Here is a 26,450-nt window from a genome sequence, read left to right on the forward strand (position 1 = left end):
GTTTTAAAAAAAACATGCTATGTGAACATTATATCTGTATGCAATAGTGCTTATTTTATCAGATTATTTTATCTTGTTTTTAATCAAGAACGATCTATATAGTTTATCCAGTTAAATGTGATCTTGTTCTCGCGATAACAGTTTTTGGTCAATCCTATATTAGTGCAGTTCACTTTATATAAAATAACTTAAGACATGTTCAAAATGCGATTAATGATCTGCAAGTTAAATAGACCAAAGTTGTAAAAATAGGTATGATTGAACATGGAAACACAGAGCACTTAACACACACATACACACAATTATGAAATACCTAAATATGAAATACCTCGATAAAAAATGCGTTATACAATGGCGGCTAGTTAGTCATGTTAAATCAATTTGGAGGCTTCACAGAAGTGAATGACTTTAAAATTGCGCGAAACTTATCGTTTGCGCATTAGAGAGATCTCAAAGAGTGGACTACAGTAATTAATATTAAATATTTGAATTAAGATTATAATCGAAATCGGCACGAGAAAAGAATGACTCCACTTTATTAAATTTTTTTTAAGGGAAATTAATAATTGATAATTATTAGGAAAATTAATCATTGATTTTAAAATCTAAATCGATGTTTGAAACGATAACAAAATGTTTATTGTTTCGATAAGTTCTAATAAGCACTTTTGAATATCTGGCCGTCGTTTTACAAAGTGTTCCGGAACTCTCGCACTTTCTTCGATTTTATTTTCTTATATTCTTTTATATTTCTTTTATACTTATTCCTTTTTATTTTATGATTTTCTGATTTGTTACATTTCATCGAAACTGACTGTAAATAGATTATCTCATATTTAATTGTCTATATATAACTCCAAAGCTATATTGAGATGTCTCTCGATTTTAAACTGCCATTATAAAGCAGAGAATATCTGCGCTCGAGAAGAAACTGTGTGACGATTCTGGAAGACTTTGTTTTATATATATATGTATAAATATTAGTACATACTTATAGAGTATATAACTTGCCTTCCAGATTCGTGTATTGGTTGTGATTTGCTATAATCGTGAAAAAGATTAGTTACCAGATAAACCAGATAGATCAGATAAAGTCATTATGCGACGAGAACTCGTTTTCATCTGAGCTGTTTCAAACAGCCTAAAAAGCCGATTCTCTTCAATATAAACGTTTAAACAATACGTATGATTGTCGAATTGTACATGTACACATACAGGGCGCGATCCATCTTCTATCGTTCAAACCATACGATCGAATATAAGAAAGCTATAGGAAATAAACTCTATCAATAAAACTTATGTGATCCACGAATAATATCTTAGGGATATGTCATTGTTGTTAAGATGAATGTTTGTGATGAATCTTTAGTTTACAATCGCGTGGTTGAAATGTAATCTAACAGGTTTTGTTAGTAGCATATCCGTTTTTCGCGTCAGGTGATATAGACGAAAATTTTTTTTCGCATAGCAATTTTTGTAGTTAGCGTAGAAATTCGTTCTATTCGGCGATTGGATCATTCGTCGAAATTCGATTGTATTACTTGCGAAATTTCCTAGTAATTAGAGAGTCGAAAAGACTGAGATTTAGAAGGAAAAAAATGCTCGCTTTTTAGCATTCATACGAAGTTTGCACGAGATACACGCATTCAAAATTCGATTAGAAAAGGAAGGATAAGATAAAAAAAGACCGCTTTAGTATCATACGAATTATTACAGATTCTTTTACACGCGCGACGATAAATTCCTGTCAGTGGGATTTATATAAATATTTGCCAAAGAAATAACGGCAGATAATGCTCGAGCAAAACTTTCTTCTTGCATATGTAATTATAATTATTGTAAAGCATAAAAAAGCACATGGAAAAAAAACCACTCAGCGGATGTATGACTTCTCTTCTTAGCGATTACGATTTACATTCCGCTTCGAAATAACGATCTGAAATAAGAAATGACTGTTTTACGATTATGTTTTACGATTCTTGGTGCTATTATCGGATATGCTGTCATTTCACTACCACATGCGCGTGAATTGTGAGAATCCGTACATATATATATAAAAAATATGTATATGCGCTATCAGATCGAGAAGTTATTATCTCGTAACACTGCCGATTATGTGAACAAGCGCTACCACATTTATCTTTCTTTTTTTTTTTTTAGTTTCTCAATAATAATCCCTTAAGACTACTCTCTACGAAGAATGAAGTGTCAGTGCGTTCGAGCTGTAGCATATCAAATCTGGGCAATTTTTTCTACAGACACAGTAGATCGTAGTCTTAAGAGACTCTACACATTACATACACGACAAGTTGGAAAAGATACGGACGAAAAGCGACGATGCATCCACTGCCTTATTTATTTTACCATATATAAATATATTATATATATAAGTAACACACATTTTATAGTCATACATATAGTGAAATAAAGTTTCGTAATGTAATCCCTTTTTTGCGGCGTTATTCGGCTCGTCCAAAGTATTTCTCTCCTATTTGTTTCATCGTGAAATTATCATTTTGCATATTTATTTCCGTTTTCGTACATGTGAAAACATACGAACGTTCGCACCGATGCTGTAATAAATCGATTCGTATGTACATCGTATGATCTTCCGTTTGTTAGCCGGCGATACGTCAAAAATAATGAAATTGAGTAGTAAACTCTCGTAACTTTCTGAATAACATTTGTATAAAAATTCCAGTGACGATAACTCGATCGTAAGATCATCCAGAATGCGCGAATAAATCGAGAGATTTGTACCAAGATGTCCATAATGATAAAAATGTTATTTTTGCGTTGACTATGTGCAATAGAGAAGCGAACAGAAGTAAAAATAGATCGGCGGTTTCTTTTGAGAATTTTAGGAGAAGAAGAGAGAAAAAAATGTCCGTCGCGAAAGATTTCTCATGCATCGGAGGGTTGGACAAACACATTAGAATCGTAAAAGAGATGGTTTTGTTCCCGCTGATGTACGGGGACGTATATGCTAAATTTAATCTCAGACCGCCACGTGGCTTATTATTCTACGGCCCTCCAGGTAACTTCTTCTGTATGAAATGAGCATTATTGTGTACTTCTCTTGCCTCTATTAAGCGTCTTCATTAGACTACTTCTCTTCCCTTCTTTAGGAACAGGAAAGACTCTCGTAGCCAGTGCTCTAGCAACCGAATGCAGCAATTCTGAACGCAAGGTCTCCTTCATTTCGCGCAAGGGTTCCGATTGTCTTAGCAAATGGGTCGGAGAGAGCGAGAAGAAGCTCGAGAAGATCTTCTCGTTGGTCGGTGAAATTCGATTTTTATATCATTCTTATATTTTTCTGCTATTCCATATTAATTACATCCCCATTTATGCGATACGCGTTTCAGAAATAAATATAAGGCTCGATCTACCGATTTTTTCCCTCTTTTGAAACTCTGATGTTTTATATGTAAATTGTGTGACAAAGCGCGAAAGAATTTTACATGTAAATTCAAGAGAACATCTTTGATCCAAGGGAACAATTTTTTCTCCCCTCTAGGCACAACAGACGAAACCGTGCATAATTTTTTTCGACGAAGTCGACGGTCTCGCTCCTGTAAGATCAAGTCGGCAAGATTTCGTCCATGCCAGCGTAGTTTCCACTCTCTTGGCTTTGATGGATGGCTTGGACAATAATTCCGAGATTATAGTGATAGGGGCGACTAACAGGATCGACGCGATAGATCCCGCTCTGAGAAGACCCGGCAGATTCGACAAAGAATTATATTTTCCCTTGCCTTGTTACAGCGCCCGGAAAGAGATACTTTCGGTATTGTTTTCATAGAGTAAAAATATGAGAAATAGAAGAAAAAAATACTGATAACATTTGATACGGAAAAATTATAATGAAGAAGTATTAATATATTTTCGTAACACGATGACAGGTACACATTAAAAGTTGGAAGCAGAAACCGGCGCAGAAATTTTTAGCGTATTTGGCGTCGAATACATTGGGATTCTGCGGCAGCGATCTGCAGGCACTTTGCGCCGAAGCAGTCATGTGCTCGGTTCGTAGAAACTATCCGCAAATCTATAATTCGAAGTCCAAGTATCACATCAACGAACGTCACCTCAAAGTAAGACATTTAACTGTAATAACATAAATAATTAAATTCATTACGAATAATCGAATTAAACAAATGAGAGAAATTACTTTATAAGAAATATACAGATGTTATATATGTAAAAACGCCTTTGCTAGTTAATTAATTAACTCGATTTCTCATCAAGGTGGAAAAGGAAGATTTCTTGAAGGCGCGTCAAAATATCGTCCCCGCCTCGCATCGCGTAATCATTGCACCGATCAAGAGTTTACCCTCCAAGATTCAACCGTTGTTACAAGAGGATCTGGCGGAAATCCTGTCGCGGTTGCAGACACTTTGCCCAACCGGCATGCTAACTTCCGACAACATGTAAGCGTCGTGAGATAAATATCCAGAAACGGAATCAAAATTAAATATACTAACCCGAATAGAACAGGCAAAGCCATGTCCAAATCGAGTGGCTGTCCGCGAATCTTATTATGCGGCGACGACGATTCCCACACTCGTCACTTAGGACCGGCGTTGCTGCACACCCTGGAACATCTACCCTGTCACATTCTGGATGTCACGACGCTGTTCGAGGAAACAGGCAAGGCGGCCGAGGAAGCTATAATACAAGTAGAAAGAGATTATTCCCCTCCCTCGGTCCTAGATAAATGTCAAACGATAGTCGTTTTGTCGTGATAACAGAAAATCAAGACCGCACGTCGCACTTTACCAGCGCTGCTGTACATTCCTGGTGCCTTGACTTGGTGGGACTTGCTGAACGAGACGGCGAGGGTGGTTTTTACCTCCTTAATGCGCGGTCTCGACCGATCGGTGCACATGCTCGTGTTAATGACAGTTCACTGTCGACAAGCCAATCTGCCATCGGAGGTTGACGTTCTTTGAGTTCTTCTTTTATCTAATTCCGCTATTTTATTTGTACTTTAATATGCATATATATTTGTTCGGATATTATAGCTATATCTATGCTTTAATAAGATTTTTTAAAATTAAATATATTATTAATATTACACACACATTGCATTATAAAAGTTTATATGAAAATGAAAGATTGACAGAATGATGAAATTTTTAGAAACTGCAGTATTAAAATTTCTTGAGAAACATTGATCCGTAATATCTTTACTCGTACATAATAATAAAACGCGTAATTATTGATGTTTTATCACAGATCGCAGAATTATATGACGATAATCGTGGCGAGGTGTACGAAGTGAAATCGCCTTCGCCGCAGAAGCGGCGATCCTTCTTCAAACAATTGTTCCTCAATGGATCCGACAGTCTTTCCGATTGTTCCTCTCAAGGTGATTATCTCTGTCTAAACTAATTTTATATTGCACGATTATTACATTAACGATAAATCAATTTCTGACCAACGTAGCGGATCTGATGCAAATCCTGAGCCCGAAGAAGCTCAAGAGTGAAAAAAACAGAAAGCTGCGGAGCTATGTATATTCTAGCGATTCTAATGGATTATTAGGTATGTTTAAAGAGCACATTTCGTGTACGAGATTGTTATTAATGTATATATATGTGCAATAATTTTATAAGAAATAAGCACGGCACGCATGACCAGAAAGATTAAAACGGATTCAAAAGCGCGAAATAAGTTCAGAACTGTACGATCCTCGCACTCGACGTATTCTGGATCGAGTAATTACTGATTGATAATTTTATAAATCCACACTTATATTTACAATTCAAAACAATTACAATTTCTTGAAATTTATTCATGAATATATTAATTATAACTGTGATTTATAATTATATAAATTCGCTTATCAGGAACGAATATTAAGAGAGAATACGCATCCGGCGAGGGTCCACCATCCAAGCGGCAAAAATTAACATCCGGTACTTCTTCTCGATCCAGCGCTGAAAAACTTTTCAGTTCGCAAATAGAAGATTTGGTTGAAACAATCGTTCGATCGACCGATGAGTGGCCGAGTCATCTACTGGAAAGTCTGTTCTCCTCCCTTGAACTCACAATGGAAAACAATGGAGATTTACGTGCAATTGTAAATGATTATGTTATACAATATGAGGAATTGAGACGAGTCAAAATGCGTGCGAAACAGGAGGAAGATTAATAGTTAATTTAGTGAAAATGTCCCTTTGTTTGTCAATCGTCGCTGTGATGTCCAAATCCGATGCGAAATGCATCGCGATAGCCGGCAATAAATTCGTGAATGTATTGTAATATTGCAGTGTAATAAAAGAGAGATATATTCTCAGCTTTTTATTTTAGATATTTTTTTTTTTTTTTTTTTTTTGCTATCATGACTTAGATTTGGATAATTTTTTTATGCATCACAATTTAATTAAAATTTTTAAAATTGGTAAAATATTAAATATATAATTTAAATAAGATAATCTCATTAATAAACATCTCATTTTTAATTATAATCAAAATAATTAAGAGCATGATAGTATTTTAGAAATAATTTGAAATTGATTTCGTCTAAAATGTGATTTGTAAATCTTATTTGATTTTTTGAAAGCAATTTATATGGCACTTCCTCTCGTGTTCTCGATGTCAAAATTTTCTTCGAAATCCATTCTCGTATTACAATATCAGAATTATTAATCCTTTCTCCTCTACCGGAGTATCTTTTTATCGATAATTGTTTCCCAATTCGCATCATGTTTTGCGCTTTGATGATGCACCGACTTAATTGATGGTGACTGTCTCTTTTCTCCCTTTACTCTAGAATCGAATCAGTCTCTCGTACTCTTGAGGGGACTTTTGCGCATGGTGGAGGGGTCCAATCCGGCAAACTTATCAGTTAGCATGCGACTGTTGCATGCGTCGCGTTGCATGTTGCATCCTGTATCTCGAGCGTGATTCAGTTTTGCGAGACCACGTGGGGGAAACGCGTAATGTGTTAGTTCGGGAAGAAAGAGAGTGAAGAACCGTATATAGCTGAATGTTGCATATTCAGCAGCGATATATGATCGGAAGTCCCAGCCCTCCCTATCAGGTTTCATCGCGAACGTGATATCCAATACGACGAGACGAGAAGCGACGAGATAACGCGACAGTACGGTAATACGTGGACGTTTTTATTGCGATATACGAAATTGCTTTATGACACGATCAATTTTTAGTGCGATTTAATTTTAATTCTTATTTGTAAAATGTATTATTTGGTTTATTGTCAACTTATTACTACTGCAAGCATTTTATTATAATAGCTTATTATATGTACAATATATATAGTTTTCTAATGACAACACGAAAAAAATAAGAATTTGAGATTTTTAACAAATATTTATTACAAACATGTAGAAAAGATACGTAAAAAATTTTTTCAATATTATGTTTTTATAATATTATATCTTCCTCTCAAAAAATAAAGATATATTTAATATACCTAAGTGCTAAGGGAAAATCACATTTTGGCAGAAATATTTTACCCTTAGAAAACCTGTCAAACACATATAGATATTATAACAAAAGAAAAAAGTCGCGTTCCGAAAACGATTAATTTTCGGAAGCGCATTTTCTTTTAAACAAAATATATGAAAACTCATGTTTTTTGTTATATACATAAATATTTTATAATACAAGTTTTCTAATAGTGTGTGTGTGTGTGTGTAAAAATGTTTTCTAAAATAGTTATGTTAATACACCGAATTAGATGACTATAATCGTCCATTTCTAGCGCAAACGAATTAGCCAATTAATATAATTACTATTATTTATAAAACGGCTGTTTAAACGACATACATAACGACAATAATAATAATTAACATACATTTAAAACTTTAATCGACAATACAATTCCAAAATTAAAAAAAAAAACTAATATTTAGAACTGCATCAGTAAAAGTGTAATTCTCCTTTCCTTCCTCCTTTCTCTCTTATTTTTAAATATTTTTAATTAACAATATTTAAACAAATCTTACAAACATTTACAAAGTTTTACTAGTTTTTGCAATTAATAGATAATCGAGATTAATAAATTATTTAGATTCGTAATTCATGAATCTTTGCAATCATCAAAAATATTGTGATTTTATATATCTAAGATTGTAATTATAAGAAAGAAAGTAACAGAACAAAAAAAGAGAGAAAAAGAGAAAGTTATTTTGTCAGAATTGAAATTAATATATAACTACATTTATATTATATCATTGTAGTTATATGTATATTTCCCTACACAGCACGCGCATGAATATTTTATAACTTATTAGATTAAGATAAGGAAAGACAGTATAGTAACAAAAAGACGATAGCGAAAAGTTTGCTTCCTTTTGTTGAGATTTACATAAATTAATGACTATATATAAATATATATATATAAAATATATAATATTAATAACTAATGTTTTTTTCTAAAATTAAAAAAAAAACAATAAAGAAAAATAATATATATTGGCACATTCACAGTTTTGGCCTTGAAAAGATTATGATTTATAATCATGTCCTTCAACGTACAATAAATTTTTGTCAACATACGCTCAATGTAGCACAGCTACTTCATTGTTCAGTTTTTTAATCCATCGGTTACTATGGCTTCTCTGCTTGTATCCGCGGTTCTAATAATCCTTGATGAGCATATATCGCGTACTCTTCTATGTTGTTGTTGTTAATTTCCGTTAATTTGTTGTAATATGATGATCTGATTCCGTAATGATGCATATCTTCCAAACAAATACCCAGTTTTTTGTCAAATGTGTCTGCCAAAAATTGATAACTACTTTTGCTCACGGTCGTAAATGTTGAATAACTAGACGGTTCAAAATTCGCTATAAATCCAGCATTGCATTTTTCTGAGCAACTAGTCGATTCTTGCCGTTTGGGAAACAATTTTTCATTAACAGTATTTTGTACTAATATCTCTCTTTCGGTACGATTGGGCGATTCGTGATTGATATCGCTTTGTAGATGTCTTCTTGTTATTCGTAGTACTTCCTGCACGTCATCATCAACGTTTGAATTATCTTTTATCAGTTCGTTTTTCCTATTATTAAAAGAACTTCGAATTAAGGGAGCAGGCGTTCGCTTTGTCGTAGTTTCATAGATTTTATTATTATTATTTTCAATATCAATAATTATTTCTTCGGAATCTGACAAAGAATTTGTTAATCCAGCACTTCCTTTATCTTCTGTAACTTCATTAGACTGTTTGATAGGATCGCAAAAGATTTCATTGGCCGAGATTTGTTTAGATGTTAGTAATGTTGTTTTGTCGAATTTGTCTCGTTGGCAGATAAGAGTGTTTTTGTTATCGTTCAATAAAAATTCAGTTTGGCAATATACGTTTTTCCTCTCTCGCTCATTTAGCTTTCCTTGCGAGTTTTCCTTATCATGAATATCTAAATTATTGAAACTTCTGATCCATGCGCTCCCTGTATTTTCCTGAGAAGTAAGATTGCGACGATTTTCCTCATCGCACGCGCCGTTGCTACCGGGGATTATGTCTCTATGGGGAGTATTCGAGATCTCTATAAGACTTCTCCCCACTACAGAGGTAGAATACGCTGTCGTGTCGCCTTTAGTAGATGTGAATTTACCTACAATGTATCGATTTGCTGCTTTGTGAGGCCGTATATGTTGCATATGACTGTTATCCACAACATGGTCCGAGAGAAACAAATCGATATCCGCAGCGCAGTTATCTTGATGTTTCTCATTTTCGAGCGTGTCCGGAGTTTGCGTACCGATGTTGGCAAAATGTCTGAGATCATTCTCCAATCTTAAATACTTTCGATCCAGATTCACATCCATTGTCGTCATTCCGTTCAATTTGAATTTCACGCGTATTGTTTCTTTTCCTGGTCTCTTTCTGTATTTGGATCTTGTACCATGCTTATGTATCAGTCGCTTGTGAATCTTCAAGTCGGTGGCAGTTTGAAATTGCATATCGCATATGTCACATTTCTGACCGATGATAAATCTTTCGAGATAAATCTCGTGGTATAGATCGTCGATTAGCGATCCTATGCTTCCGTTGTGTCGCCATCGTGAGTGTAGAGAAACATCGCTCTCGCATTTAAAGCTTTTACCGCATATCTTGCACGTACTTCCCATAATGACGACACTGCACTCTCGCAGAGTTACACCAGCGGAAACGCGGAAGCTTCTTTTATTTAATTGCGTGTCGTTGAATGCCCGCATTTCATCCAGATTCGATGAATTCTAAGATGGAGTATTCTTTGATCGTTCTTCCGCCGCTCTTCGCCGCGCATTGACGTTCTCTTGAAAAGTCCTTGCGGTCGCACAGCGCGATCGCTGTCGTGCTGACTCGTCACTGATAAACTTCGCCTCTGCCCCAGCAAAAACTTCATCGGGAAACTTCGTCTTCGCTCTGATGTGGCGCCACCTCGTGTGGGGATCACTATGACGCAACCTGACGCCGACAAAAGACAATTGGCATGTTGATCGTGTTTTGTGTATGTTATTCGCGAAGGTCGAATATTTGGCTTTTTGTCCGAGATATATATATTCCACAACATGTTGTAGTTGTAGATATATATTTCAGAAATAACAGATTGACAAAAAATGATTTGTCGAACATTAGATTAATTATCATATATATCCAATGTTCGACGAATCGTTCAATAAATTATTGTACAAGAGTAAACTGAGACGAAGTTTCTCTGAATTGTCATAACACGCGGACGATGTTAAAGATTCATACGAATGAAGAAAAATTTCAAGAAAAATGAAGAAAAATATTCATAATCTTTGAGAGGATCTAAATCAAAGATTGACATTATTTCATGTGGAAGACAAATGGAAGTTGTATACATATGAAATTCAATTCCACATTGAAATGACATACATTTCAGATAAGAAAACTGAACTGATTGAGAAGAACTAAAGTCAATGACCTAACAAAAAATGACTATAGTTGTATTGGTAATTAATGCACCAAATGTGGTCACGACATCAAGTCGAATCGCCACAATCATCCACGCAACACTTTTAGCTGATACAGACTGCCAGCTGATAATCCATATACAATATATCATCTTTCACAGAAGAAAAAGATATCGCACATAAGAAGTATATGTTGTGATTCGTAAGACTAAAGTAATAAAACTGTATGCAAATAGCACGTCCAATATTAAAATATGATATCAAATATATTTGATTTTTGAAGATAACGAGATGTTAGTCTTATGATTATAATATTATATGAAATATTATAGATATATCTTCGATAAAGTGTAATATTGTTTTGATAAATTTCAAGATCACATACACACACTTGTTAATATATTGAGCAATTTAATCATACTCGGTATATTAATGAGAAATCTGATTATATTATATCTAATTATATCATATATTAAATTAGATTAACTCTGATTATAATTATCTTCTCTCTCTTTTCCTTTCTATCTCATCTTTTTTCTTTAATATATTTTCGATAATATTCAATAACATTTTTTATGTTATTATGTTGAAAGAAAAAAAATGAGAAATACTTGTTTTTTTTCTACATTGTTTATATTCATAGGATGTCACAAACGTGACATAAACATTCAAGTACAACGAGACTTGAAGACATATCTTCGATATTAAATCATATTCGATATATATATATATAAACTCACAACATATACAATAACTTTAAATGATCCAAGTTTTGTTAACCAAGTTTGATTAACGATCGATTATGTTTACAAACTTGATTATAGATATATAATTATATATATATAAATATAGAATTACTTAATAGCATAATTATAGAATTATAACTATAAGTAAAAATAATTATAAAATTTTCGATGTATATCAATGTTATACATATAAAATATAATAATATACGATTACAACTTATTATGCGTGAATATCTTCTAACGAAGCTTCGCATTCAAAGGAACTTTCTGTATGTATTGCTTGCTTCGTTTTCTATGCCATATTTGATACTTATTATATAACAATGATATTTATCTCATATAGTATATAAAATGAAGAAAATAAACTAAACATTTTCAAATAAGTCATCAATAGAAGTAATAATGCTAGTGCAAGGCTCTGACCAATGATTTTCATACCTCGTTGTTTTCGAAGACTTTTGCATCAATCTTTTGACAATCTACAAATCAACACTTGTGTGTAGCACGGATCGTCTTTCACCTCTGTGCTGCTCTGTGCTGATAATTCTGCCGGCGAAGAAGGATCTATCTCGGCAACGTTGCTTGCTTAAAGCCGCCTATTCCAGCGTTGTCAATTCGTTTCTTTGTTGTCCTTTCTTTCGGCTTCTTAGAACTCGATCAACATATCCTTTTGAAGCACACACATTCTTGACTGGAAAAAAACCCAAACATTATTTCGAATGAAATAATATATTTCGGACGAAATAAAATGTATAATCTATTTCTACAAATTATATGAAAAATTATTTTTAATTACATTTAATCGCGTTCTTTTTGAGCTTAAATGTTATCAGGATTACTTCGTCACATCCGTTGTGTTACAGATAAGTTATTGCTGGAATAAACAAACAAATAAAAAACTAAAAATTTCTAAAAAAATCTGTTAATCTAAATAAGCTTAGTTATATATATATTCAATTTTGAGGAAGTTAAGGAAGATTTATTCGATTGATTTTTAGATGACTAATAAAACAATCAATCGACATTTATTCTACTTTGTTGTATGAAATATGAATTTAGCAGCAATATGCAATATTAAGTAATTATATAAATGTATATTAGCGATAGAAGTATTTCTCTGATATACTAATATATACATAAGATTAAATTCTCTGATATACTATATACATAAGATTAAATTAATCATATTTATAAAATACGATAATTTTTATCATTGAATTACTAGATAAAGATCGCAAAAGCGAAAGACTATTTATTGATACATATATTACATGTATAATTCTTCTAACATTTCTTACAGTTAGTGTCAAACTTTCTCTTTCTTTTTCTATTAGTAATTTTAAATTTTTTAATAAAAAAATATTAATTTAATTCGATTGTGCCAGAATTCGAACGTCGAAATTTCCAATTCATAGTCAGATGCCACGTTATGTGTTGTATCAAAAAAGCATATTACAGACCACCATTTTAATATAACTTTTACTACATCATAAATATTTATAATAAATAGTATAAAATAATATTTAAATTGTATATATATATATATATATATATATATATATATGTATATAATAATAATTATTATTATTAGCATTGTTTCAGATTTATTTGTCGCGACAAATGTATTTGCAAATATGGATGTTTATGATAGCGCATATAATTTATGCCCGTAAGTATATCATTGAATCGATTCCGAATTACATCCATATGGATCGCTGGTTTGCCTCAAAATATCACATTTCTGATAGAACACGTGAGAAAAAGCACTGTCAAAAATGAACTATGCAAAGATTACAAGCCTGGCGATGACGATCTACAAACTTTCGACTTCATCAGCAAGTTGAAATTGGATCTGCTGAATGCACGTTATAGCGGCATGACGAAAGTCCGAGGCAGCAATCGTATGCAGACGGCATATCGGCTAGAGAAAGACACTGATGTCACCCTTCCGACAAAGTATATTCATATATTCAAATTAACTCGCGTAGAAACAGTGGGCAGTAGTTAGCAGCCTCTCTAAAAAAATAATAATTCCACAGTGTTAATTAAATCGAAAAGTCATTTAGCCTATCCTAATCTAACGAATCATATATATATACAGTAGCGAGTTTCAATAGATTCTCGTTAATCACAGTTGACAATTACAATTGATTATATCCCGTCAATTTTTCATTATCCACTTATAATATTTCATTAAAGACATTGATTAGCAAAATATCGTGCGATATAGCTTTCACGTTTGAGTTTTTTTTTTTTCAGGAATATTACACCTACTGGACTTCCAGAGGAATTCTCGTTAATGTACACGTTGAGGACTAGAAAATTACAGAAATATCCTTGGCATGTCATTAAGATCGTAGACGTGAATGGTGATGCTCAGTTTCTTATTACGATGAGTCCCAGGAAACAGACACTGGACTTTTCATTGATTGATTATGAAGGAAAACTGCAAACGGTCTCTTTCGTGAATGATCGCGTGAGTTTCATTAGTCACGTTCGTTCATGATTCTAAAATAGAGCATATTGTTTGCATGTGTAACGATTCCATATTCTTAAAATAAAAAATAATTAGTCTTATTAAGTAGAGAACTGAAAATAAGCAACAAAGATAAAAATCATTATAGAAACATCTGAGTTTATAAATTTTCACACATCAAACAATTAAAAATTATTAAATTTATGTTTTCTTCAACAAAAGATGACATATCTTGAAGATACTCTGTTAAATGGTTCCTGAATCATGGAGCTTAAAATTAAGCTTATCTGATAATGATCATTCTTGCAAAAGATATGCACTGTCAAAGAGAGAGAGAGATAAATGGGGGAGAGAGATATATAATCGTTGTCATTAAAACGATTTTTTAATCAATCTATTATTATGAGTGTTTTATTAATTGTTCCATACGAAATCATTATGTAAGCTAGCGCGTGAGATGCGTGACGAATTTCATAAAAGTGAACGAGCGAATTGTATCGTGATGCCATTATACGAAACAGATGTAACGGATGTAAATCGCGTAAAATCATTTCTTGCGCAAAAGTCTCGTCACTTGAGAGACTCTTAACGTTAGAAATCCTGTCACGCAAGAGACAGAAAATTAGGATTGCGTTATACAATCGATAAATCAGTGATAAGACTATCAAGATGCGCTCCGAGTCTTTTAATCGATGAGGATATTGCAACCATTTAACACATTTTAAAATAGCGTGCATTCATGCAATAAATATGAAATTCCGCGACCTTGTTTTAGAATTAGAACTCATTTATTCTTTTCTAAACCATAATCTTATAATCTATTCTCTGGTAAGCTTGAAAAGAAAACTTAATTACAACTTGTATATTGTTGGATAATAACATTAAAAATATATATATATATTTTTTTTCTTTTTAATGTTATTATCCAATAATACAAGTTGTAATTAATATGTATGATATATATAAATATATATTTCTTTAAATAGATATTCGACAAGAGTTGGCACAAAATAAATTTTGGAGTATTCAAGGAGAAATTAGTGCTTAAAATTGATTGCAAATACATTGGTATGGAAAAATTAAAACCGCGCAGATCAATTAAAATCGATGGAGACATATCGATAGCCAAAATGAACGATAGTAAAGTCACTGTACCGGTAAGCCTAAGTTAATATCTATGGTATTTGCATTTGAAGCTTAATTACCACACGCTATTTAATATATCAATTTGATCTTGTTTCTTAATCATAAAAATGTTTTTGTAAATTTCGATACAGCTGTATTACTGTGACTTAAAGACCGGCTTGCATGTATCTAACACCCACGAATTGCATCGCTATTATGTCATTGCGAAGAATACCCATCTTTCAGAGCTAACGTTCTGTATCGTCACAATTAAGCAGCCCGTTACTTAATTAATAACAGCTTTACGCAGAACAAGGCTAAAACTGTCAGTAGGACAAGAACTGAATTTAATATTAGATTCTTTGGCCCACATCCAGAAAACACACGTAATGACGTTAGCGTCTTAACAAATAAAGATATCGTTCGTATGTAAAAAGTTATGTATATAAGGAAAAGAAAAAGTTACATATACAATAGTATAATATTCTCTACTAATGCAATATATTTATAAAGCTATAATTGAAAAATTAATAAAATAACATCTCAAGATTGAATATTTATCCGCACTATCGTTAGATCGACATGCAGTGGATGAGTCTAAACTGCGACCCTGCGAGTTTAGACAGAGAAAAGTGCGAAGAACTACCGGTAAATATCGACATTTTGTATATTTTGACAAGATTTTGCAATACGCAAAATCTGACTATACAATAATTAACGTGTTTACATAGAAAAATCTCCAAGCCTCTTCGCTTCAAATGAAACCTGCTTGCGACAGAATCTGCCTGCAGGGATTCAACGGTACAAATGTAAGCTTTTCCTCTCTACCAACTTTATATATTATTTATCAAATATTTATATATCAAATTGCGAACAAAAGTTTGTTTTCAATTTAAAAAATAAACCATTAGTAAAGTTAAAACACTTATGAAGTCATTTTAATACACTGAGTTCAATATACAATATAACTTTTTCTATTAGATATTAAATTAAAACCTCACTTTTTTAATTTAATTATATTTGAAATCATTGATAAATGAAAGAGGAATTATATTAGGGATCTCCCGGTCCACCCGGCCTGCCCGGAGCACCGGGACCAATTGGTACACCAGGCTTACCTGGATTTCCAGGACAACCTGGACCGCCAGGAGAACAAGGAAGAACAGTATGTTACTATTATTTATTTTGGAAATTATCAAATAATGTTCATATTTACAAAATATGGACAAGCGTATATAAAAGAATTATAAAAGATATACGTTATCAGGGAGCCTCAGGTAATACTGGCGCCAGAGGTTTTCCAGGGTTGCAGGGTCCCAGTGGATCGATCGGATCTGCGGGACCACCGGGATTACCAAGTCCACCAGGACAAAAAGGTGATCGTGGTGAAAGAGTAAGTTTTCTTTTAATTTTAATCTTTATATGATGGGGTGGAAAAGGGAAGGGGGAGAAGAGAATATGACTTAATAAACAAATTTCTTTTATAACAAAAATAGAGCGATAAAAAAATAAAATTTTTGATAGGGTGATATGGGATTTCCGGGTTTGAAAGGAGATCAAGGTCCTCGAGGATTTCCGGGTCCACCAGGAAATAACAACTTGTCACACCTGATAGGTCCTCCGGGATACACGGGAGAAAAAGGAGCTAAAGGTGAACGAGGAGATGTCGGTGCTCAAGGATGGCCGGGTGAAAAAGGTACCATATTATTGCTCAGAAAGAGAACATCGTATTAAGCATCCAATTAAAATAGATTAAATCCACTTATATTATACCGTACTAAACGATGTAATCTGATCTCTTTAGAAATCACAGTGAGATATATTTAATCGCGTTATTCTCTCTCTCTGTGAACGATAGAGTGTAAAAATATTACAGAATGAATGTTTAATTAAAACAAATGCGCTTTATCATATTGCAATATCTAAATCAATTATTTATCTAATCTGGATTATACCAAAACGAATGTAATAACGTTACATTGTTCGTTCCCATATATTTAATCATGATCTTAATTTATTTTTAAAGATTAATGCATTTTCAATAAAGTAGAAAAGTAGTCACAAGTTTATTAATTAATAAATAATTAGATAATGGCAACTTTCCTCGCGTTAATATTGATTCGCGTTAAAATATTCGAATTGTCTGTGGCTTATTATAGTTAATTTATAACTTTTTTATTAATATTCTTCAGAGTGGATTGTATATACATATGTATATCGCGCAAATTGTAAAAAGTCGCGATTCAAATAGCGACTATTAAACGATTCAGGCATGATATTCCACGTATTGATGTTGACCCAGATACGTTCATTCGCAGTCATTGTAAATCAATTTATTGCAATTCGTGGCAATGTTCGTTTAAATCATGCGATTATACATAACTCAAGAGTCAAAATTATTGTAATTGAGCACAATAGGAAAGAAAGTTTCATTATAATAAATAGCTAAAATAGCTTTTACGATACATATACATTTAATACTTAACATTTACGATTGGCTCGTTGTATGAAAATATTTAAAAAATATCATCTCTATCATAAATATATCAATTTACACTGAAAAAAAAAAAAAAAAAATTGTTAACTTGACCGTTCAAATAAATTACTATTTTATTAATTGAACATATATTAGTATTTAAGTCAAATACACGTTTTGTTAGATTTAATATGTTATATTTAATTTATTTTTATATGTTCAATTAACAAAATATTATTTAGTTGAACGGTTTAGTCAAGTTAATAATTTTTTTCAGTGTATGTAAAAAATTTAACAATATTTTAGGCGAACGTGGAAAGAAAGGTCATGACGGCGCACCAGGTCCTCCGGGACTTCCTAGTTTCCCTGGACCGGCAAGAAATATGTTTACGGATGCTCTTGGCATTCCAGGACCACTAGGTCCTCGTGGCACAACAGGATTGCCAGGACTTCCTGGTTCGCCAGGTCAAATGGGTCCGAAGGGTGATGTCGGAGAACGTGGTCGAGATGGTTTGCAATTAATTTATCGAATATCGATATCGGAAGAATTTGTTGAAAGAATTGTTTAATATACGAATAATTCTTTTTTTCATTTTACAAATACGGAACTTAAGATGTTTATTCTTTAAGGTATACCGGGATTGATAGATAATAACGTAATATCGGGACTACCTGGTCCTGAAGGATCTGCTGGTCCTCCTGGTGAGGATGGTCTTCCCGGTGAGAAAGGAGAAGTTGGACCAATAGGTCCTCCAGGATCACCCGGAGAAATAGGAAAAGATGGATTTCTAGGATTACCGGGACCGCAGGTATTTTATTCCCTTTAAATTATATATTATTATAATTTTTTTATGTAAACTAATGCACTCTTTCATGATTAAAAACTGCATGTAATAATAAGGGACCTCCAGGCTTACGCGGGGAACCGGGTTCTCCAGGATTGCGAGGTTTAGAAGGGGTCGCAGGAAAACCGGGACCATCGGGGCTTGATGGAAAACTGGGCCAAAAGGGCAATAAAGGACAAGAAGGTGAACGAGGTTCTATCGGACCTCGTGGCTTACCAGGAAGTTCGGTAAGAATGAATAAAACAGACCATGTTATACAATGGTGATCAAAGAATATAATTCACTTCTTAATTCATTTATTGAGATGTTTTTATTTTTGAAATGCTTCTAAAGCTTAAAACGATTACTCGGTCTTCTTGTTCATATATAGAATTAAAGTGAATATTTTTTTAATTACTCTCCAGTTTTACGCAAAATTTAATCTCAATTCTTTATTCTCCGATTATTTACGAAGTATGATATCTTTCGTTATTATTGTATATAGTATTTTAAATATTTAAATAATTGTTGATAACATGGATAATAAAGCAAATAGACGAAATACAGTAATGGAGATTAATAATACTAGCTCCGTTTCGTCAATTTTCATTATACGTGAACAGTGTCTTAGATACCCAAGTAGCAAAAAAATATATAAAAAATGTTTAAAACTCATTTTCAGAGATATTTTAAAAATGTTAAAATAATTGGTTAAGTCCCTTTTTATTCATTAAAAAAACCTTTATTTTCACACTAATGTAATATAAATATTAATTTAACGTTTATATTAAATATTTAATATTTCGTTAATAAAATATTAATAAAATAAATATTTAAAATAAAACGTTAAATAAATATTTATATTATATTAACGTTAAAATAAACATTTTTTTAATGAATAAAAAGGGACTTAACCAATTATTGTAACATTTTTAAAATATCTTTGAAAATGAGTTTGAAACATTTTTTATACATTTTTTGCTACTTGGATAATTGCAAAATTTTATAATGTAAAAATTAAATTACATATATATTTTTAGGGCTCAACGGGCTCGCCGGGTGCACCAGGCATACCAGGATTGGAAGGAAGACCTGGATCACCAGGATCTCCAGGACCGCCAGGTCCATCAGGACCTCCAGGATCTCCTGGTCTTTCAGTTCCAAATAGTAGCTTCGATAGCATTAATAATCCCGGTCTCGAGGGACCTAGAGGCCCACCAGGCTCTCCAGGAATAGTAAGTATTTTGTTTAGAATTAAGCCCGATCAATTTCTTCAATTAATTCAAGAGATAATTTCAATTAGAATAAATAATTAGCCAGGTGAAAGAGGAGCCTCTGGAGAACGAGGACCCGAAGGTCAAATAGGTCCGCCCGGAATACCCGGCAAAGACGGAGCATCCGGATTGCAAGGATTACCCGGAAGTAGAGGTCAAATGGGATTGCCGGGACTTCAGGGCTTGCCGGGCCACAGTATTAATGAAGCGGAAATTCGTGATATTTGCGCCAGCGTGCTAAGAGGTGACTTTATCTGTTGTTAAAAATCATTTTCTGCAGGTGTCGCGTAAATATTAATTATAAAGTTTACTGAAGTTTAAGCGATCCTCCGATTGTCAATTCTTTTCATTTTTAATTTATCTATCTACTTTATCCTTTATTTATGCTTTTAGAATCAATTAAACTTCGGTTAACTTTAATTAAAATTTAAAACAATGATTCTATCTCAATCACCTTAGGTATCTTTCGTGCGTGAATGAAAAATGTGCAATAACATCACGTATACACAGGGATATGTATAAATTGTGTTGTGATTCTTTTTCTTATTATTTCTTATATACGTACAGAACAGATGACCGAGATGACAGCACTCATGCAGGGCCCACCCGGTCCGCCCGGCCGAAGTCGTCCAGGTCGTCCTGGATTACCTGGTCCTCAAGGTCGTCCAGGTACATCATCGAGTCAGGATTACCAATCCGCTTTTCACTTGCCTACGACACAATATTAATCGCTATAAAATCAGCTACTACGTAGATTTTCTTGCTAGTTTATAGATAATCTTGGACATAGAGAGCGGAACGCTAGGATCCTAACTCGAGAAGGAACGTTTGGTAAACAACGAGTATCGCTGTCATAGTAGCACTATTTAAACGCTTGAAGTATTATAATCATTATCGTCTTCATATAGAACCATGGCACATGTGAATGGTGTGATTTATCATATGATGCACATATACTTTAACAATGATTCGATATCGATGGATTAATGTCTCATTATCGTCATTAAAATAATGATATCCTGGCATGTGTCACAGAGAGGCTGAAAGAATTAACAGAGGGTCTACGAGGGCTACCTGGGCTGCCAGGGCCGGCTCGACACGGCCGTCCCGGTCGGGTCGGAAAACAAGGCATTCCAGGTATCTACCACTCGAAATAACGCATCCCTCTGGAATGTCTGAAAGCAATGATCCATTTGAGATAAGGGAAACTTTTGTCATGCACATGCGAAGAATTTGAGTAATTTTACTAACAGTTTCATAACGATATAATGCTTTTAACATACCGTTACGTTCAGACCAGAAGAAATGATTGAAGAAAGAGTGCAACTTATATTTCCCAAGGAACAGAACGTTTTAAAAATGCGTATCTTGGGTCGAAGTATCGAACTGAAAGCCTTGAAAACAAGTCAACGACTGGAAGCGTTGCTTTACTTAATTATCTTCGAATCTTATTATCTAGGACGAGACCAAATGCGATCTTCCAGGAATAAATAAGGAGTTAAAAGAATTTAAATGAAGGCATAGTTCGGCTGAATTAATAAATTAATATATGTATATTTTTTGACTATATATTTTTCTCGAAAGAGATATTTTTCTTTTTTATTTTATTATCTTATTAGCGAAACATTTGTCTCTTCATTTGTCACTTGGTCGCTTTTTTATTTATCGCTTTGTAAACTGGATTTATCTCTAAAAGAACATCATAATAATTTTATTTTACAAGCGCCATAGTTTATGTTTATATGATTCTATTGATTTATGATTCCTGAATTTATCTTTGAAATCTGACATTGTTCCTGGATGATTGCAACTTTTCCTATTAAATTTTATTTGATTTATTTTTACTATTTTATTTATTTAATTTTTATATAGTTTTTCTGGTCGAAATTAGATTTGCGAGAACAAAAAGAACATTGTGAAGTAGAGACGTAACAGTATCTTAAAACAAGTCTATTTTTTTAAAGCAGCACATGCTTTATGCATAATTATTAATAAATTCCTTTTTTTTATCTTAAATTTTATCGTTCTATCATTTTCGATTTTATCATAATATACAACTTTATTAAACTGCTTTAAAACAAATGCCTGGATATTCTACAAGCTATAAAATTAATGCATGATGCAACTTTCAAATATATCGCTTTTTGAAATTTTTCGATTTTAATTGATTCTATTTTCAATCGTATTTAGGTGATCCGGGACCACCAGGTTTGCCAGGAGAACGTGGATTCGTCGGTTTACCGGGTCCGCAGGGTCCCATCGGACCACAAGGTCCACCTGGTGAACGCGGAGAAAAGGGGGACAGAGGTCTCGAGGGAATCGGCTTAGAAGGCCCACCTGGTCCAATAGGTTCCTCTGGTAAAACATTATCATTAGTAATAAAAAAATACATTAGCAATTTATTTAGAATGGCTATACAATAAGCCTATTGCATTATATGTAACAGGACTTCCTGGTAATGATGGTGTTGGTTTACCCGGAAGACAGGGTGACAGAGGCGAGCGAGGCATACCGGGTAAAAGAATTAAAAAATAAGCTTGGAATAAAATTTTTTTTAATTAACTTGCAGAGAATAATTAAAACTTTCATTAGTAATATTTTCATTATAATAGGTGCTTTCCATTTACATCAAAGCTCAGATAAATCTCACTTTTGTCTTTCTTTAACATGGATGTTGAAGAAAGACTGAAGTGAGATTTATCTGAGTTTTGATGTAAATGGAAAGCAACTATTGTCTGTATGATGAAAATAATAATGAATAATGTATTAATATCATCTGTTTACAGGTGTTCCCGGTGTCAGAGGAGCGCCAGGAGCGCAAGGATCACCGGGATTTTGCGAATTCTGTAATTATCCTAACAGTAATTACTTGCAAAACAATCGCGGTAACGAGAAAGGTCCTTGATGAACAATATAATGAAAAACGTTACGAGAACTTGAAGAAATTAAGTTTTATGTAGCAGGAAGCGGATAATAAAGATAATTCGATGTATTTTCCAATAATAATCATCCTAACCTGCAAATCTCTGCAGACCTTATAAATCACTGCTACGTATATAAAGATCGTTTCTTTCAATCGCGACTAAATGACGGCTAATTAATATCGAGTTTAATGTATATATATTATTCAATAAAAAAATGTATTTTTTGGATACGTACAGTTGATTTATCGATGCATTCTATCGGAAAGAAGGAGAGGACTTTGGCGGGAAAGAATTCTCAGCTTATTAAAATTTCTCTCGAAGTTGACCGCGTGGATTTTTGGTGGCTACGAGTACTCGTGTCGCGCGATCTATTAAAAATCCTTGGAAGCAGTCGCGCGCACCGCCGCGGTCCGATTCCCCGTTCTCCGGTTCACGGTGCGCCGACACTCGGCGCCACCAACACGGGTCCTCGGGAATCAGCGATGGCCAGTGATGGCCGCGGAATTCCGAGCGACGTGCGTCAGCTCGGGCTTGGACGGACGGGCTTGTTTATCGTGACGTCGTCCCGGCGAAAAAGTCACCGCCTCGTGCGTCCCGAGAATCCGAACGTCGCTCGTCCAGGGCGCCGTTGGCGCGACCTCCCCCGGGAAGCGAGACGTGCGTTTTATTACGCTCGGCGAAAACTGCTCCCGTGGCCGCGAACGGTTCCGCACGAGCCCCCTCCGCTAACCGTGACTAGTGTGAGATTAATCGCTCGAATAACGATTATTAGCACGGCTCGTTTCCTTCTGCGAGATACAATGACAAGGTGGGGGCGATAAAAGGGTGCGAGGGAGGCCTTCGACGAGGACGGGACGACGACTCCACGCCCCCGCTGGTACCCTTTTTTTTCCTCGCTGAAGACACGCGCGCAGCGAGCGCCCCAGGTAAGGAGATAAGTAAACCGACCGGTAGAACAGGTTAGGTGCCCTGTAACCTATACCTTCGTAAAGCTATTTTCTCTATTGTAAATTTGTTTTTATTTTTTTCTGTAGCTTTTCGCAAATTTTTTTTTTTCATACATATTTGAGCGTATATATTTATCACACTTTTCGAATAAAGAAAATATAATTTGATTAAAGAGAACTTGAAACGAATTCGACTAGAGAAAATATTGTTAATGCAGTAAAGTTATAATCACATATAATTCTCTCTTTATTCGAAAAGTGTGATAAATATATACGCTCGAATGTCTATGAAAACAATTGCAAAAAGCTACAGAAAAAAATTAATGAAAAAAGTATCTGAAATAATTAAATGAATGTAATTAATATGTGTTAATTAACGTCCATTAAAGTTTACCAAGATTCTTTTATTCGCTATTTTAAGCGAAAATTAAATTTTAGCTTCAAATATTTAACTGCAGTATTGATGTAAAATATTAAAAAATTTGAAAATGAATTAATATTTGAAGATTTGAATAAAACGCATTTTATAAAATATAATTTGAATAAAACATTTTCACATTGATGGCATTTCTATATTATTTAAATATTTCTATATTATTTTGTGTAAAAATACATATGCTTGAATTATCAGATTTAAGTTAGAAAACTATTAACGTTAAATGACGATGTTATTGATTTATTATAAATATAAAAGTAATGGTTTATCACAAAACAAATTGTTTATTGATGCGATTCGACATTGATCAGAAAAATTAAGCCCCGTTGTCTCTAATAAAAAAAGAATTACTTAAATTAAATTAAATTGAATCAAATTGAAAGATCAAATTAAAAGAATATCTAATTATTTAATTTAAATGTAGTGAAACGAAATATATAATAAATGAAAATATAATATTTATTGATGATGTCATATATCTAATATTTAATGCTGAATCTTTAAACGCAGATTATGCTCATCCAACAAGAAATATCTTTATAAATTTGTAATCTGTAATGTAATTAATCGGTGAAAAGATTAATTAATCGTTGAGAAGATGATGTGCTAGAAGAAATCTCAAAGTATATTTCTTTTAAACCGCGCACGCGCATACTTAAAAAATATCCCGCGCAAATCGCAGATGGAAATCTTATTTCTTTTAGTCGCATTATTGTTATAATTCTATATAAAATAAAATAAAATAAGTACGCGTTTTCGACAGAGATTTGGAGGGCGGGAAATGGAAGATGACGAAAAGTATGGTTAGAAAGAACAGACGAGATATGCAATTCTAAAGCTCAATAAAAGTTCTATAAAACTTATTAAACATATAGTAAATATAAGCTTAGGTCAATATGCATTACATACTATCGTCGATGTTGTCGGAATTGCATCGGTTTCGTTTGCTGTGAGCATTGAATCGCGATTCCTGAATCAGCTGTATCAAGATTTCTCAACGAGATGAAATTGGCCGCGCCTTTTAGCCGCTCCATTTCGCGCGTTCCTTCAAACGCATCCGGCGTTCCTTTCCCGACTGTTCCCATCGTTTCTTTGACCGATCTTACGTTCCCCCACCTGGCCCACTTATCGTATTGATTCAAACTTAGGCATCCGCGTTTAGTTCCCTCATTCCGTTGAACCTATCAGATATTACCTCATTGCTTCCTGATCAGTCTATTCCGGTCTAGTCCGGAATCTAAAGTCGACAATCACGATCAATTATTAACAACATTTAAACGATGCGATATTCGATATGCTATATTTCGAAAATAAAGCATATTATTACATTTCAGTTTATTTCCTCCTAATTTATTGAAGAATATATATATATATATATATATATATATATAAATGTTTAAACGATATATAAACAATATACAAAAACAAATATTTTTTTGACAAGAAAAATTTAAAACGTTTATAGATTTTGGATATTAAATTTTTTTAAAATTATTTCTTTTATTAAAATTATTTCATGTATAATAAAATATTATTTTGCTCAAAAATTAACTTCAATTAATATTATTGTATTAATTAATATCAAAGTAATCGAATTATCTTGAATAATTTCCGTGATTAATATATTACTTAATTTAGAATGTGTCGATTACAAGCGATGTAAGAGAGAATAAGAAGTTGATGACAGAAAAAAATAAATAAATCTTGTACCTCTCTCTCAGTAATGAACAGTCGGTTTTAAATCAATTACATCTTCGGATATCGACGTTAACCAACTAGGTCAATCGTGTACGTAAAGCGAATTGCATTGTCACAGCTGGATGATCTTGAATTAACTTTTTTCACGTAAAAAATCTATAATAAAGAAATTGCAATAGAAGAGGATCATATTAAGCGAATCGTGTATGACGAAAAAAATACTATGAACATAAAAGTTAAACAAAATAATCACCTATGTCTATTAACAGTATTCTTTTTTTTTTAATATTATAGTTTTAAAATATTTTTTTAAAACATGAATTTTAAAGAAAAAAAGATATCAGTTGTCTGCTTCTTAAAGCATTGCAAGGAAATTGTATATAAACAAATTTTATCACATTATTAATATCAGATTATTTTATTACTTAAGAATGAAAACTGTTAGCAACCTAACTGGACTATAGAAAGAGCTAATTAGTAACGATTAGTAAATATATGTGAACAATTAACATAAATATCTAAGATAAAAAGTACTCTATATACATATCTCTCTCATATTTCAAAAATATCATATATTTTATTCACAATTCTACACGTGCAGACTCACATAGGTTCGAACAAAGTTGCT

At 33.2% G+C, this 26,450-nt stretch overlaps 3 protein-coding genes across 10 annotated transcripts; 2 read left to right on the top strand and 1 right to left on the bottom strand.

Annotated features, from left to right (window-relative positions):
- The first annotated feature begins 2,584 nt into the window (after positions 1 to 2,584).
- Positions 2,585 to 6,446, top strand: LOC145935215 (ATPase family AAA domain-containing protein 2-like). Its single transcript, XM_083036346.1, has 10 exons — positions 2,585 to 3,037; positions 3,129 to 3,277; positions 3,518 to 3,787; positions 3,903 to 4,094; positions 4,249 to 4,430; positions 4,493 to 4,679; positions 4,752 to 4,937; positions 5,239 to 5,371; positions 5,449 to 5,547; positions 5,853 to 6,446. Exons 1-10 carry the CDS (start codon positions 2,803 to 2,805, stop codon positions 6,155 to 6,157), a joined length of 1,938 nt encoding a protein of 645 aa, XP_082892472.1. The 5' UTR covers positions 2,585 to 2,802; the 3' UTR covers positions 6,158 to 6,446.
- A 62-nt stretch (positions 6,447 to 6,508) lies between these two features.
- Positions 6,509 to 22,969, top strand: LOC145935213 (uncharacterized). 3 transcript variants are annotated; one of them, XM_083036338.1, is made up of 19 exons: positions 6,513 to 7,113; positions 13,234 to 13,311; positions 13,391 to 13,598; positions 13,902 to 14,118; positions 15,105 to 15,275; positions 15,820 to 15,891; positions 15,975 to 16,052; positions 16,301 to 16,408; positions 16,511 to 16,636; positions 16,768 to 16,939; positions 18,026 to 18,229; positions 18,350 to 18,528; positions 18,621 to 18,791; positions 19,584 to 19,778; positions 19,860 to 20,061; positions 20,385 to 20,486; positions 22,008 to 22,175; positions 22,264 to 22,332; positions 22,604 to 22,969. In XM_083036338.1, the coding sequence occupies exons 2-19, from the start codon at positions 13,263 to 13,265 to the stop codon at positions 22,720 to 22,722; spliced, it is 2,610 nt and encodes an 869-aa protein (XP_082892464.1). In that variant the 5' UTR covers positions 6,513 to 7,113; positions 13,234 to 13,262; the 3' UTR covers positions 22,723 to 22,969. The 3 variants fall into 3 exon arrangements, with proteins under 3 accessions (XP_082892466.1, XP_082892464.1, XP_082892463.1); XM_083036337.1 differs by lacking the exon at positions 20,385 to 20,486 and adding an exon at positions 20,853 to 20,954; XM_083036340.1 differs by lacking the exons at positions 22,008 to 22,175; positions 22,264 to 22,332; positions 22,604 to 22,969 and adding an exon at positions 20,585 to 20,645 and having other exon boundaries at positions 6,509 to 7,113.
- On the bottom strand, positions 7,374 to 26,088 carry LOC145935216 (uncharacterized). Of its 6 annotated transcripts, none has more exons than XM_083036348.1 (7): positions 25,835 to 26,088; positions 25,034 to 25,361; positions 20,383 to 20,528; positions 13,464 to 13,658; positions 12,439 to 12,516; positions 12,081 to 12,333; positions 7,374 to 10,423 (listed from the first exon to the last, which is right to left on the bottom strand). In XM_083036348.1, the coding sequence occupies exon 7, from the start codon at positions 10,189 to 10,191 to the stop codon at positions 8,581 to 8,583; it is 1,611 nt and encodes a 536-aa protein (XP_082892474.1). In that variant the 5' UTR covers positions 10,192 to 10,423; positions 12,081 to 12,333; positions 12,439 to 12,516; positions 13,464 to 13,658; positions 20,383 to 20,528; positions 25,034 to 25,361; positions 25,835 to 26,088; the 3' UTR covers positions 7,374 to 8,580. The 6 variants fall into 6 exon arrangements, with proteins under 6 accessions (XP_082892474.1, XP_082892479.1, XP_082892478.1 ...); XM_083036353.1 differs by lacking the exons at positions 25,034 to 25,361; positions 25,835 to 26,088 and adding exons at positions 20,892 to 20,992; positions 22,977 to 23,094; XM_083036352.1 differs by lacking the exons at positions 25,034 to 25,361; positions 25,835 to 26,088 and adding exons at positions 20,892 to 20,992; positions 21,101 to 21,995.
- Positions 26,089 to 26,450: the final 362 nt, after the last annotated feature.

The sequence above is a fragment of the Prenolepis imparis genome, unplaced genomic scaffold (genome assembly GCF_030444845.1).
Source record: "Prenolepis imparis isolate NDT839.2.m4 unplaced genomic scaffold, iyPreImpa1.0 SCAF_4, whole genome shotgun sequence".
NCBI lineage: Eukaryota > Metazoa > Arthropoda > Insecta > Hymenoptera > Formicidae > Prenolepis > Prenolepis imparis.